The following is a 14,834-nucleotide window of genomic DNA, read 5'->3' as shown; positions in this document are numbered from 1 at the left end:
TGCCGGGGGTGGGGGTGGCACCCTCCAGGCGCGTGTCCCCCGGCTGTGAGGTGAGTCCAGGCGCCTCGTCCCAGAGGGAAGCGGTGCGGGGACCCCGAGCGCAGGCCGGCACACCCCACGTTCCAGATTGTCGGCTGTCCTGACCGCTCAGCGAGCCCTGGAGCCCCGGCCCGTCCCTCCCGCCCTCCATGCCACCGCGCGGCCGTCACGGGGGTCCCCGTCACTGCGCCACGAGCCCGAGCTCCCGAGACGGGAACGGCGTGCCACCGTGTGGCGAGCCCAGGGTCCCCGCGCTGCCTCAGCCCGCCTCTCCTCTCCGCAGCGCCGGCGACCATGGGCGCCGTGGGCAGCCAGCGCCTCAAGGAGCCCAGCGTGGCGGGCACGCCGGACAGCAGCGTGGTGATGAGCTTCAGCTCCGACAGCTGCCAGCTGGAGGAGGAGGGGGCGGCGCGGACGGCTCGGAGCCAGGCTGGCGTGGCCAGGGGCGTCCTGGGTCTCCCAGGCTCTGGTGAGTGAGGGGGGAGGGGCCGTGGGAACCCTCGGGGAGCCTTGGGCGGTCCCTGAGCGCGGGGCGCAGTGTCCGTCAGCCGTGGGGACGACCTCACGCGGATGCCGTGTGTCTGTGTGGGTCACGGAGCCAGAATGAGCCCTCATCTGGCCACGGGCTTCCATGACCACCGGGCGGGTGGAAGGGCGCCAGGGGGATCCTGCGCTGCCCTGTAGAACTTCCATCTGGAGGTGCGACCCATTGTCGCTTTGGTCACCTTCGCTGGCCTCCCTTCAGTGGAGACGGGCAAGTGCCTGAAGCGAGGACCGATGTGAGGTGCAAAGACTTGATTTCGGCCTGGCTGTGTGACCTTGGACAAGGGCCTGAACCTCTCTGAGCCTCGGACCCCACCTCGAGGAAACGGGCCAGTTGCCTCTGCGACCAGACTTGCTGGGTAGAGGGCTGCATGCGGGGCTGACACCGGACAGGTTTGGGTTCAGCCCCGTCCCTTCACCAGCTTGGGGACCTTGGGCAAGTTACCATTCTCTGGTCTTTGGTTATATCCTCAATGAAAGGCGAACGGTTCAGGAGCCACAGTCAATGTGGCTGCAATGAAAGCCCCAAAACGTGGCTTGGGGCTGTCCCTGCGCTCGGGAGGCCCCCTGTGATAGCTCATTTTGGGGTGGCTGTACTTTACCCTAGCACTGCTCCGGGCCCAGAAACGGGCTTATTCTCTGGTTCCGCCCCCTCTCTCTGCACACGGGCAGTGTGTGCTGCTGGCCAAGCCCTGCAGTGGGTTGCTCCCCTGTGCCTGGGCAGAGCCAGCTCTGGGCCCGTCCCCCAGGTGCCAGACGTCCCCTGGCCAGGCGTGGCACTAGCTAATATGTGGCCGTGGCCCTTGCAGCTGTGGCCATAGAAGTGGATGGTGGCCGTAGCAGTGGTTTTAACTATAGTGGCCGTGGTGACAGGGGCTGGGTCACTCGGGTTCAGCCAAGAAACAGAGCCAGTAGGAGATGCATAGACGGAGAGTAGACAGATTTGTAGACCTAATGCAGGCATAGATATAAACACGTGCATATGGATTTATTTCAGAACAGAAGCAACAACAGTGAAGCCTGGCCAAGTGGTCTGAAGTCCATAAGGCAGGTGCTCAGGAAACCCCAGGGGCCTGAGCCGTTTTGGGTCTCAGCTCTGGGAAGACCTAAATGTCTTGCCTGATTAGGTCAGGCCCACCCAGGGCAATTTCCTTTTGACTAACTGAGAGTCCACTGAGGAGGGACTTTCATCCACACGATCCCTTCACAGCAGCGGCTCAGTCAGTGTCTGATTGAACAAGGGATTAGTTCAGCCTGCCAAGTGGACCCATAAGACTGACCCTTCACAGCTTGGCTCCCAAACACAGCTCCATAACCATACTTAACCTCCAAATAAAGGCACTGACAAAGTCATCGCGCTCCCTGGGCGCGACACAGAGAACCCCTCTACAGCCAAAAACATGCGGACGCCTTCCCCGCCTCGATCCCACCTCCCTCCTGTCGCCCGCGATTTAAATACTGAGGTTTTAAACATAAAGGCATCCCGTGAGGCGGTAAGGTGATAAAGGGGACAAAACCCAAGCTTGTACACATACACAAACATAGTCCTATCGAGGTAAGGGGCAAAGACGCATAACAACGCTCTCCTTGGGTCTGAGGGGGTCACGTGGCCGTGGCTGGTATTTATAACTACCCTTCCCTGTTGCCCTCCGCTCTCAACTGGTCACGCTGCTTTGCCCGGTGCGGTGACCCAGCCCTTCATTTCTAAAGCCTACGATCGGATCGTTACCGTTTTCCGTTGACTTCAGCCCCAGGGAGCAGAAGTCGTAAGAGATGCCGTGAGGAGCCTCTTGCTTTGCAGAGATACTCATACTCTGTTCCATCCCCAGTCTCCCCTTGGTAGTCAGGATGAACGGCCCGGCCGGGACGGCAACCCTCTTCTCTGCTGTTGATTCGGGAGGAGCCCGACCTGGCCGGTGCCTGTCTTGCTTCCCGGTCAATGGGACCGTCGTGTCTCCGGGTAGAAGCGTTTCTCCCTTGGGAACCTGGACCCCCCGCCCCGTGGCCTAGGAGCCTCGAGTCACAGGGCGGGAAGCAGCCACGTTGCTGGCGGGGGTCTGAAGGGCGTAGGGAGCGGTGCCACTGCCACGTCCACGTGCGCGCTCCCTGGACACACGAGTGCCCGGGGACAGGCAGCCTCCCGGGGTGTTTCGCCTCGGCTGAGTCTGCCAACGGCCGTCGCACTGTTCTGTCAAGCCAGCTGCTCTGCGGCCGTGACGGTGACGGCCGTGGGTGGTTGCCATGACAGCTCTGGCCGTGAAGGGGGATGGTGGCCACGATGCCGGTGGGTAGGGTGGCGGTGACCATGGTGCTGACGGGCCGCGGACATGGGGATGGCGCTGCTGCGGTGGACTCCGGTCCTGGCACAGTGGCCGTGGCTCCGAGGGCTTTGGCCCCCCCTTACCTGCTGCCTCTGGGTCCAGCGGTCGAGGAGCCGGCGCCCGACGACCGCTACCACGCCATCTACTTCGCGATGCTGCTGGCCGGCGTGGGCTTCCTGCTCCCGTACAACAGCTTCATCACCGACGTGGACTACCTGCACCACAAGTACCCAGGTGGGTCCCCCGCGGCCGCGCCCGGCCACCGCCACAGGCTGGAGCCCGTGTTCCCCGGATCCTCGCTCAGCCGCTCCCCCTCTCTGGGCTGTCAGCCGTGTTCAGGCGGAGCGAGGAAGCGGCACCTGGCGAGGGTGGGTGCCGGCCGTGGGGCTCCCCCGAGCACGTGCTCCCCCCTCCCCCCGCCGCAGGGACCTCAATCGTGTTCGACATGAGCCTCACCTACATCCTGGTGGCGCTGGTGGCCGTGCTTCTGAACAACGTGCTGGTGGAGAGACTGAGCCTGCATACGAGGATCACCGCGGGTACGCTGCCCCGCGGGGCTCCCAGCTCCGCGTGTCTGACCGGCCACTCACCTCCCCAGTTCCCGGCGACTCAGTCTCCCCACGTGGGCAATGGGCCCGCCTCCTAAGAACGTGACAGGGTTCAGTGTGTGAAAACAGGGTCAAGCCGGTGGCAGAGGCCCCACGGGCCAGCATGATACCTGCCCCTGGGGAGGCCTTTGTGGACCCCCACATCTGCTCTTCCTGTCTCTTTCCTCTTCCTGGCGACATCCAGTTTCAAGGCCCAGCTCAAACGGTGCCTCCTCCAGGAAGCCTTCCAGGCACCTCCAAAGTGTCCCCGGCCCTCCCAGTATTAAGGAGAAAGGCAGACAGAGAGGGGACCTCTGACGGGGCTCTACAGGAAGGGTGGGACAAGGGGAGACCCCAGCCCACTGCCCACCTCTCTGGCCTCTCCCCTAGGCTACCTCTTGGCCTTGGGCCCCCTCCTCTTTATCAGCATCTGTGACGTCTGGCTCCAGCTCTTCTCTCACGACCAGGCCTACGCCATCAACCTGGCCGCCGTGGGCACCGTGGCCTTAGGCTGCACAGGTAGGACCCTGGGCCGGGGCGCGGGCAGGGTGGGGGGCTGGCGCCGAGACTCTGGGTACCGTCTGCGGGCCGTCCCACCCCAGCCCCGCCGCCTGCCGGGGGTGTACCACACGGGGGACGGGGGCTCGGCGCCGGGTCGTAGCCACGTGCGTGCCCCGCACGCATGCTCTGTGAGTGCACACCCCGCCTCCTGCGTCCGCCCACACATCCTACACACGTGCACACGCCCCGCACCACACCCACGTGAGCACTGAGCACACACAGCATCTGCACACGCACGCTGTTCACACGTCCGCACACCCACTGCTCTCCGTGTGGACGTTGAGGCAATCCCGTGGCTGTCTCGGGCCTACGCTGTGCTTCAAAAACTAACCTGCCCACGCCGCCACGCCACCACCTTTCTCTTGGACAGTGGCTTTGAAACATTTTTTTAACTTTTTATTTGGAAACTGTTTCAAAGCTATAGAGAGCTTGCACGAATATAGTGTAAGCCCTTCGCGCCGGCTCCCCCATTGCTGACATTTTGTCACACGGGCTTTCTCTCTGTCCCCCTTATACACGTAGATACATACGTGTATACATACGTTTCATCGCTGAATACATACAAATATAAAATAATCTAAGTTTTCACCTTAAACCATTTGGGAGCTGTCTTGCCCAAATACTAGCTCTCGAGGGTGTGTTTTCTAGAAGCCAGGACATCTCTTCTATGACCGTGTATGGCTGCCCGAGTCAGGGAGCGTAACACCGCACAGCGCTATTCTGCGTGACCGTGTCCCCGCTTCCCCAGTCACCTCCATCATGTCCCTTATAGCATTCTGTTTCTGACCCAGGATCTGATCCGGGATCGTGCCCTGCACTCACTGTCATGTCTTTAATCCCCCTTAATCCTTCGTGGTCCTCAGCCTTCCTCTTTCGTGGCAGTGACATTTGGAAAGGTCCAGGCCATTAAGTAGGGTGTGTGATGTGATGAGCACTGGGTGTTATGTGCAACTAATAAATCATTGAACCTTATATAAAAAACTAATAATGTTGGATAATTGAATTTAAATTAAAAATAAAACAAAAACAAAAACAAAAAAAAAAAAAAAGAAAGGTCCAGGCCAGTTGCTTTGTACTCTTTCATACTCTCTTTGAGCAGAAAGAAATACACTGCACGCCATGAGCCCGTGAATGCATTTGCATGTGTTTGTCAGTGAAATCAGGGCTCTGGGAAACAGTGTCCTCAGGTCTGCTCTGTTCCATTTTGTTAAACAGCAAATGCCGGGAAGGAGCGGGAGAGCCTGTTTTTCCTAGTGTGACTGCACCGGGGTGTCCGTGGAGGCCACGGACTCTCAAGCCCGCAGGGTCTGCACCCAGCACCCCTCCCCGCTAGATCCGGGGGGCGTTTCTGCCTGTGTTAGGATGAGAACGGGGAGGCGGTGCTGACCAGCTGGCTCAGAAATCTCCATGGCTTCATAGAACGAGACTTATTTCTGGCTCTCTCTGCGTGTCCAACACGTGGTTTGGGCGATGCTCCACACGGTTGCTGGGAGCCGGCCTGCAGCGGCCCCCATCTGTCACACGGAGCTCCTTTGGTCACTGCCGCTGGGGGAAGAAACCCCGGAAGTCCACGTGGGCTTTTCCCTGCCTCGGCCAGAAGCGGGCAGGTCGTTTCTGCTCGTGTTTCATTGGCCAGAGCCAGTCACGGAGCGCGGCAGGCCCGTGGCCCCTGGCACGTGCTGTTTGGTGGGCAGGGTGGGTGGACCAATCCCTTCGCCACCCGGTGATAGTGGCATCTCACGGTTACTCCTCTGTCTCTCCCCCCAAGTGCAGCAATCCAGCTTCTATGGGTACACGGGGATGCTGCCCAAGAGATACACCCAGGGCGTGATGACCGGAGAGAGTGAGTGTCTGCAGCCGCCCGGGGGGAGCCCCCAGCGAGGTGCAGACCAGGCTGGGGCTGGGGCAGGTGCAGGGCAGGTGCAGGGCAGGGGCAGACCCTGCCAGGGCTGGGGCAGATGCAGGGTGGGGGGCAGACCCTGCCAGGGTTGGGGCAGGTGCAGGGCGGGGGGCAGACCAGGCCGGGGCTGGGGCAGGTGCAGGGAGGGGGGCAGACCCTGCCAGGGTTGGGGCAGGTGCAGGGCGGGGGGCAGACCAGGCCGGGGCTGGGGCAGGTGCAGGAAGGGGGGCAGACCCTGCCAGAGTTGGGGCAGGTTCAGGGAGGGGGACGGGGCAGGTTCAGGGAGGGGGACAGACCAGGCCGGGGCTGGGGCAGGGCCGGGGACGCCGAGTGGGGGCTGCGGTGCAGGCCCAGCAGGGCACCCTCCCCCCTCCAGGCACGGCGGGTGTCATGGTGTCCCTGAGCCGCATCCTCACCAAGCTGCTGCTGCCGGACGAGCGGGCCAGCACGCTCATCTTCTTCCTGGTGTCGGCGGGCCTGGAGCTGCTCTGCTTCCTGCTGCACCTGCTGGTCCGGCGCAGCCGTTTCGTGCTCTACCACACGGCGCGGCCCCGCGACAGCCGCCCGGGCTGCAGAACCGGCTACCGCGTGCACCACGACGTCGCCGCAGGGGACATCCACTTTGTGAGTCCCCCAGGCGCTGCCACCGCGAGGTCCTGACTAAGCTCCTCAGGCCGGGGGCTCCGTCACGCGGTGATCTGGGGCGTCTTTCCACGGGGGACCCTCCTCAGATCAGTGGACCCAGGTTTCGACCGTCCGCAGCTGTGGTCTTAAGGCCCTGCTGGCAGGCAGGCCGTAGCCATCCTGGGGGGCAGGGCGCCCTCTGGTGGCAGCAGTGCTGCACGGGCCCCGGAGGGACCAGGGTGACAGGTGGGGCCAGCCCTGGCGCCTGTGGGATGACACCGGGAGCCCCGAGTGGGAGGAGCCAGCATCCCTTCTCCTGGGGGGGCCCCGGGGCCCCTCAGTGTCCTTGGCAGCCGAGTCCTCGCAGACGGGGCCCAGAGAGTCACCCGGGCTCTGCTGGGGAAACGCCGCCGTGAGCCGGAGACACGGAGAGGGGCCGCCAGGTGACATGCTGTGTCCCAGTGCTGGGACAGGCCCACCGTGGGAACGGGGCCCCTCTGTGCTCAGAGAGGCTCCCTGAGAAGTGGCCTCTGGGCTGAGGGAGGGGCGTGTGGAGGGGCGGTGTGAAGATCCCCAGGACGGACACCGGGGGCCGAGGGAAAGCAAGTGCAAAGGCTCGGGCTGGATGGAGCTCTGCGTGTTTGAGGGGCTGTGGGGGGTGGGAGGCCTGGGGGCCCCTCCCCACCCGCACCCCACCGGCTCCATCTTCCCTCCAGGAGCACCAAGGCCCAGGCCTGGCCAGCAGCGGGTCCCCGAAGGACAGCCCGGCCCACGAGGTGATCAGCAGCAGCAGGGGCGCCTACACGCGCTTTGACGTGCCCCAGCCCAGGGTGACGCGGAGCTGGCCCTCCTTCAGAGGTGGGGCTGGGGAGGGGGCGGGCAGGGCGGTCCTCCGGGCGTTGCTGCTGGGGCCCTGCCCCATGGGCCACGCGCAGGCACGCATGCCTGACCCCTGACCCCCGGCCCGCCGCCCACAGCCCTGCTGCTGCACCGCTACGCCGTGGCCCGTGCCATCTGGGCCGACATGCTGTCCATCGCCGTGACCTACTTCATCACGCTGTGCCTGTTCCCCGGCCTCGAGTCCGAGGTCCGCCACTGCGTCCTGGGCGAGTGGCTGCCGATCCTCATCATGGCCGTGTTCAACCTGTCCGACTTCGTGGGCAAGGTGAGCCTGCAGCCCCCCGGGGAGGAGACGGCGCCGCGGGCTCCCGAGTGGGGAGGGGGCAGCCAAGCCACGGCGCCATCCCAGACCGCGTCCCCCCCCCCACCGGCGACCCCGCAGCACAGCTCCCCGCTCCGCCAGAGGCCGGTGCCGGCATCATCGTCGTGTCTGTGCACAGTGAACGGGCCTCCGGGGCGGGTGGCCACTGACAGCTCTCCCAGGGAGCAGCCACCTCCGGGGCGGAAGAACGTGGGCAGAGGGCCCTGAGCTACGGGGCCGGGTCAGGGCTCGGGGCTGGAGCGAGATCAAGGCGGCCGTCCCTGGGGCAGGCCTGACGCGGGCCTTCTTTGGAGGCACGAAGAATGTGAGGCTCAGAGAGGGAAAGCCCTTTGCCCGAGGTCACGCAGCAGAGCGGTCTGAGAAACGTGCCTGGCTCAGGAGGCATCGAGGCCTAATCAGTGGGCTCGACTCCTAATCCTGCCACACAACTTGCCGGTGGGCTTGCCCCCCGGGGCCTCGAGTGCCTCAGTTCTCAATCAGGGTCAGGAGCCCCACCTGGGAGGGTGTGCTGAGGATCGACCGGGGCAGGGGCGGGGGGCGTGCGGTCTTTGATGGATGCCAGGCCCGTGGCAAGGATCGGGTGTTGCTGTAACAAGGGATTTGGTGGATTTCGTGGTCACGGCCAGCCAAGGATGGGACACACCCAGAGCTGGGAGCATCCGGGGACAGGGACCGGGAAGGGGCGGCGGGCTCGGGAGAGACGGGGTGCCAACGTGCCCGGCTCCCCACAGATCCTGGCAGCCCTGCCCATGGACTGGCGGGGCACCCACCTGCTGGCCTGCTCCTGCCTGCGTATGGTCTTCATCCCCCTCTTCATCCTGTGCGTCTACCCCAGTGGGGCGCCTGCCCTGCGCCACCCGGCCTGGCCCTGCGTCTTCTCTCTGCTCATGGGCATCAGCAACGGCTATTTTGGCAGCGTGCCCATGATCCTGGCGGCGGGCAAAGTGAGCCCCAAGCAGCGCGAGCTGGCAGGTAAGGCCTGGCACCCCGCTGCCCGGCAGGGAAATCGAGGCCGCGTAGCAAACAGGCACGACTGTTCCAGGGTCAAGTCAACCTCAGGGAGCTCATAGGGGCAGGACGTTCATCCGTCACTTATTCCCATGCGTCGCGCGACTACTCGGTGAGCCCCGACTGTGTGCCAGGCCCTGTTATAGGCTCCAGGGACATGAGGCAATGATCCCTGTGCTTGTGGGGCTCACAGTCCCGAGATGACAAATGACAATACGTGTAATGTGTGGAGTGGTGCTAAGAATGACAGAGAAAAACCCAAGCAGAGAAAGAAGATGGGGTTGTTGGGATAGGGAGTTTGCAGTGTAAGCAGGGCAGTCTGGGAAGGCCTCCCTGAGGAGGTGACTTTTGAGCAAAGACCTGGAGGATGTGGTGAGGGAACCAGCCATGGGGCCATGCAAGGGAAGAGCCCTGGAGAAAGCCCAGGGGCAGAGCCCGCAGTGGGAGGAGGCCGCCAGGGTAGGGGTGGGAGGCCCGAGGAGGGGCAGGACCCAAACGTGTGTTAAGATGCCTTCCACTGCTGCTTGGACAGCGAGGAGGGAACGGCAGGGGCAGGGAGGGAGGTGCTACTGCGTTTGTCCAGACTGTGGGGGTGGGGGGCTCTGACAGGGTGAGGTGCGGCGTCTCCGCGACAAAGTGGCGGATCCTGGATCTGTTTTGATGGTAGAGTCCACAGGGCCAGCTGGTGGATTGGGAGACTGGGTGTGAGACAGGGATCGGGGGTCAAGAAGGAGTCCCCAGGTGGGGGCTGTCCCAAGATCGCCGTCCACTGAGATGAGGGAGGGTCTGGGGGGATGGGGCCCTGGGGTGTGTTCTGGGTACAGTGGTTCGAGAAGCCCTTAGACATCCTGGATTGTCCACGACAAGGAAGCACGTGGAGTTGGGGGGCTGGAGACAGAGAAGCAGGCAGGGCCCGGGGCACCCCGTGAGTTCACCCGGGGTGTAACAGTCCCCGGATGGCCACCTCTCCGGGAGCGGGCGGTGGTCACTGCTCCATGCCCGAGGAGCCACGGCTTGGACTCTAGCCTGGTGTCAAGGCCACCAGGGTGGTCCTCTGCGCGCCCCCCCGCCGCCCTGCCTTCCCCGGCCCGCCGCCTCAGGTCCAGTGTCATCCGCAGGGAACACCATGACCGTGTCCTACATGACGGGGCTGACGCTGGGTTCCGCCGTGGCCTACTGCACCTACAGCCTCACCCGGGACGCTCCCAGCAGCTGTTTCCACGCCTCTACCAACTCCTCCTTCCCCACCGGCCCCTGAGCCAGGCCTGGGCCCCCCCCAACCGAGGCCCAAGGCCCCCTCCCCACCCCTGCCTGCAGTGCCTGCGGGGCCTGGCCTCCTCCCTGTGCCAGCCACGACCCCTCTGGGCCCAGGGTGATGCTGAGCCATCAGCCACCCAGGGCCACCCAGCACTGTGCTCCCCGTTCTGTCTCATGCCTGCCCTTCACCCTCTGTGTGCGGCGGCCCCTGGGGTCACAGCCCTCCCTGGCCAGGAGAGCAGACCACCCCCACCCGTGGTCCCCGACCCCAGCCCTCCTTCACCGGGGAGCCCTCCTCATGGACATCAGAGGTCCTCAAGGAGAGAGCATCTCCCCTCTCCCTGTTCCTAAGCACTGGTTCTCCCAAACGAAACGCATTTGCCATGAAGGAACAGCAGCCATGGGTCTGAATGGCCTCAGACCATGGTCTACAGTCACCCCTCTACGACCATGGCTTCTGCGCCGGCCTGGGTGCCCCTCCCCACACCGAGACGCCCCCTCCTTGCACCTGGGCACCCACCTGACACCACAGGCCTGGGGGTCTGCCCCCACCCGGGGACCCCTGTCCACATCTCTGGCTCCTCCGTGTGATACAAGGGGACATGTCCCAGCCAAAGTCATCACTTGACTGAGACCTTGATCTTCATCCAGCGAGGCCCAAGGAGGGACGGGAGTCCCTGCGAGGGAGCGAGGGGTGTGGGGTCCCTCCCCGGGCAGGACCCTCGAGCTGAGGGGATTCTGGAGCATCTTGCCAAAGACAGGCTTTTCCAGGGGGAGGCCACCCCACCCCTCTGTGTCCTGTCCCTGCCGTCTGTCCACTAAGTGTACCGCACTGGCCATTAAAAGATAAAGGCAGAGATCTGCCAGCCGCTGCCTCCGAGGAGCGTCTGTGCACGTGGGGGCTGTGCTCGCCACCTCGCTCACTGGCGGCGGGGGAAGGGGTCCTGGCAGGACAGGGCCACCCACGTGGCTGGGACCTCAGTGTTCTCATCTGTAAAGCGGCCTTGTCCATATCCAGGCCTGAAGTTCCTAGGGGGTGGGCAGGGGTGACAGTCCGGCAGCAGGAGGGTCTCCGTGCACGCAGTGGGGGGTGAACGGCGGCGTGTGAGCTGGGCACTGGGGCGTGAAGGGCGCCTTGGTGCTCCTTTGGCCCTCAGGTCAGGGGAAAGGGCTGTGTCCCATCCATTTGAACCAGGAGAAAGGCAAAGAGGGGGAGGGAGCTTGTCCCCTGCCCACAGGGATGGAGCCAGGACCTGGGGCTGAGGCTTCTGGGCTCCAGTCCTGGCTGGGTTGCTGATTGGTCTGATATGAACAACTTCCTGTACGGTTTGGTGCCTTAGTTTCCCCAAGGAGTGGTGTTGGTCCACTCTTCAACGTGGGTCCCTTGGAGAAGGGTCGGGGAGGAGGACTGGCTGTCAGAGGGGGCTGTGCCCCAGGCCTGCGGCTTCAGGGACCCACCCACCGGGACCCACTGGGCAGGCGTCACCCGCAGACCCAGGTGGGCGCCCTGAACAGCCACGGGAGCCGAGACCTCGAGGTGATACCACAGGGGCCACCAGGTGGCGCCAGTGCACTGCTCCAGGTGGGAGTGCCGCTGTGTGTCCTGTGTCGTGTGTCTCATACGGGAGGCCCATCAGGGTCCTTCCTTTGGCAGGTCGCTGGCGGGTTCTTGGTCAGCGAGAGCTGACCTCAGGGCGGGAGGGGGGTTGGCAGCACCAGGAGCAGGGCCCAGCCTCCCCCAACCTTGCAGGGGTGCAGACCCACGTCCCCACACCTGCCCAGGACCACTCAGACCATAGCACCAGCTTTGTTCTGTGGTCTCCAGATGTGGGCGTGGCTGGGAGTGCAGATTCTGCGCTTGGGGGGGGGGGGGACACAGGAGGTGCAAACCCTCCAGCCTCGCACGGGCCAAGAACGCTTTTGGCACTGATGGACATGTCCCACACCTCGGCCACCCAATACAGGAGCCACTGGCCACTTCTGGCTGCTGGCCACCGGGGACATGGCTGGGGCCACTGAGAAACTGCATTTCCCTTAATTTACCTTAGCTTGGGTGTGAACAGCTCTGCGGTGCTGTGCGGGGTGGCGTGTCGCTCCTGGCCCTGGAAGGTTAGCACCGTCCCCCGCCCCCCGCCCGCCGGCCTCTGCCCAGCACCATGCACCCCGCCAGCCCCCAAAATGAACCACTCCAGACAATGGCAGTTCTCCGATTATAGCTTTTTCTTTTTTCTTTTTTTATGAAAAAGATCACACAGAATTCGCCAACAAACAAAATTCCAAAAGAAACTTAAAAAAAAAGGAAAACAGTAATTCCCCCAAAAAACAAAACCGAAGTCTGGCTTTTCCTTCCCTTAAGATTGTCTGGACGAGGCCTCCCGTCCCCCTGGAAGGCGCGGGGGCTGGTAAGTGCTGTCGGGCCGAGCCGGGGAGCGGGGCCACTGTGCCCGGCCGCCCCCTCCCTCCCTCCGCCTCTGCTCTCCCTAACTGCTTCTCCGTTCTGGGGGCGAATACAGTACACCTGGGCCGGGGGGTGGGGCAGGCAGGGTGTGCTCGGGACGAGGGGGGCCCGTGAAGCTGGGTGCTAGACACTCACAATCTAATAGGAAATAAAAAATAATATTCTGCACGTCAGAATGTGTTCGCTTTTTTTTTATAATTTCATAGCTATTTTTTCACAGTTTTAAAAAGTTTATATTTATATATATTTATATATATTTATCTTTATATATATAATTAAAAAGTTGACTCCATTTAAAGGCGTATGATACAGGGGCGGGGAGAGTCTCGGTACAATAAAACTGTACAGGCTCCAAGCGCGCCGTCTCCCTGCCGGCTGCCCGAGGCCTGGGCGGGAGGGCCGGGCGGGGCCGGGCCAGGACGTCAGCACCATTGCGGTTGGGAGTAGTGTACGGGGCCAGACTGGGACGGGTGGGCCCTCCCCGGGGGCCTCGGGGCGAGCAGCCCCCCCTGCCTGGCACCCGGCCGGGGCTCCCGGGCTCCCCCCTCACCTGGCTCTCGCGCCCGAGTCCAGGCCATCCCGGGAGGGCGGAGGCCGGGCCCCCAACCGGTGCCCGGAGCAGGCCTGGCCTGGTCGGTGAGGCTGGCGGGCGTCCGGCCACCCCACCCCGTCTCGCGGCGGGAGGCTTGGGGGAGGGCTCCGTGCTGAGGGGGGGCGTCGGGCACGAGAAGCCGCGGGGAGGCCCCTCAAGCAGCGGGAACCCCAGAGCGAGTGTCAGTTTGGTTCCTTGGAAACCCCCTCCCCTCTGAATCCCCGGTGGGCCCCGGCCGGGAGGCGCCTGGGTCCTGGGGGCCCGGCCCGGCCAAGTGCTTACAAGGTGCTGGAGGGGAGGCCCCGGAAGGGGACCCAGCAGAGCCATACCCTGATAGCTGAGAGGAGCCCCGTCTGGAGGGGCCCCCAGGGGTAGGGGAAGGGGGCTGGGGACGTGTGCACATGCGTGCACGCACGTGCATGCATACAGGCACACACATGTACACACTCGGGCACGCTTGCATGCACACGACCAACGCACGTGGCCCCCAAGACGTGGCAGTGATGGGGAGGGGCCCCCGTCGGCGCCCGCGGCGCTCAGCAGAGCACGGGCACGCCGTCGGTGGAGAAGATCATGCCCGTGGTGGGCTCGTACGTGCCCGCGAGGTAGTACAGACCCTCGCTGTCCTGGTACTTCTTGGTCTTCAGCATCTGCTCGTACTGCTCCAGGCCCACCACCAGGCACTTGTGCGACACGGTCTGCACGTCGTTCTCGTCCACGTGGGAGGACTGGTAGAGGGCACGCTGCCGGCACGGCAGGCGGGCGTCAGGGCAGGGGGGCCGGGGAGGGGGGGCACCCCCTCCCGGACCAGAAGGACCAGGGAAAACCCTGAGGGCAGAGACGGACAAAGACCCCTCCGCCCCCGCCCCAGAGAGCCCGAGAGCCCGAGACTGGGATTCAGACGCAGAGACCGAGAGGGATCCCGAGACAGACACACAGACCAAGACAGAGAGGCCTGAAGGCTAAGGGCCCCAAAGCACCGGGGACACAGCGCGGGGGACGGATCAGAGCCAGACATGGGGTTGCGGGGCAGGGGCCCCGACGCCACTGGAGCCCAGCCCCACCCCCTCCCCCAAGCTGTGTGCGGAGGGTGTGAGGGGCCCAGCCTCTACCCCGGGCCCTACCTCCATGAAGTCCTTCCTCTGGCTGGAGGCCCGCAGGGCCGCGGGGAGGCTGCGGCCGGACTTCTGGTCCCAGTGCTGCGTGTGGGGCAGACAAGGGGATGGTGGTGAGCCCGGCGCGGCCCCGCCCGACCCCAGAGCCAGGCACCCCAGCCTCGACCTTTGGGCCGGTCGGGCCACTGCGGGCCACCCAGCCTCACCTGGCCCTCGTGGAGGCGCTTGCCCGGGCTGGTCTCCTCGGGGTGATAGAACCACTTGACACGGACCACCATGTTGCTGCCCCAGGACTCCCACATGCTCTGGATGCGGCCGATGTAGGGCAGGTTGGGGCGGCCGGCCGACAGGAACACGGCGCAGTCCCCGATGCGGATCATCTCCTTGCCGCGCACGATGGCCTTGTAGAAGAGCTTGCGGGCCTTGCCCTTCATGCCGCGGCGCTGCGGGACACGGTGCGTCACAGGGCCGCCCGCAGCCCGATCCCCGAGCTCTGGGGATCTGCAGGGGCGGCTGGGGAGGAGCGGACCCCCTGCTGGCTCCAGCTGGGGAGCCTTCTTCATCTCTTTGCACACTGGGTTTCCAACGGGGGCTTCCCGGACACAAG

At 64.1% G+C, this 14,834-nt stretch overlaps 2 protein-coding genes across 2 annotated transcripts in view; one reads left to right on the top strand and one right to left on the bottom strand.

Annotated features, from left to right (window-relative positions):
- The first annotated feature begins 333 nt into the window (after positions 1-333).
- SLC29A4 (solute carrier family 29 member 4) lies at positions 334-10,894 on the top strand. The gene is made up of 10 exons (XM_026515539.2): positions 334-508; positions 3,006-3,137; positions 3,329-3,442; positions 3,881-4,009; positions 5,820-5,894; positions 6,328-6,575; positions 7,292-7,433; positions 7,553-7,740; positions 8,529-8,769; positions 9,924-10,894. Exons 1-10 carry the CDS (start codon positions 334-336, stop codon positions 10,061-10,063), a joined length of 1,584 nt encoding a protein of 527 aa, XP_026371324.1. The 3' UTR covers positions 10,064-10,894.
- Positions 10,895-13,533: 2,639 nt separating this feature from the next.
- Positions 13,534-14,834, bottom strand: part of TNRC18 (trinucleotide repeat containing 18) — an 84,999-nt gene continuing 83,698 nt past the window's right edge. The window contains 3 exon segments of the mRNA XM_048224641.2: positions 13,534-13,855; positions 14,237-14,311; positions 14,434-14,670. Coding sequence (XP_048080598.1) covers positions 13,649-13,855; positions 14,237-14,311; positions 14,434-14,670 — 519 coding nt within the window. The 3' untranslated portion in view covers positions 13,534-13,648.

The sequence above is a fragment of the Ursus arctos genome, unplaced genomic scaffold (genome assembly GCF_023065955.2).
Source record: "Ursus arctos isolate Adak ecotype North America unplaced genomic scaffold, UrsArc2.0 scaffold_2, whole genome shotgun sequence".
Lineage (NCBI taxonomy): Eukaryota > Metazoa > Chordata > Mammalia > Carnivora > Ursidae > Ursus > Ursus arctos.
The sequence above is the reverse complement of the archived record's forward strand: the minus strand, read 5'-3'. Positions and strand labels throughout refer to the sequence as shown.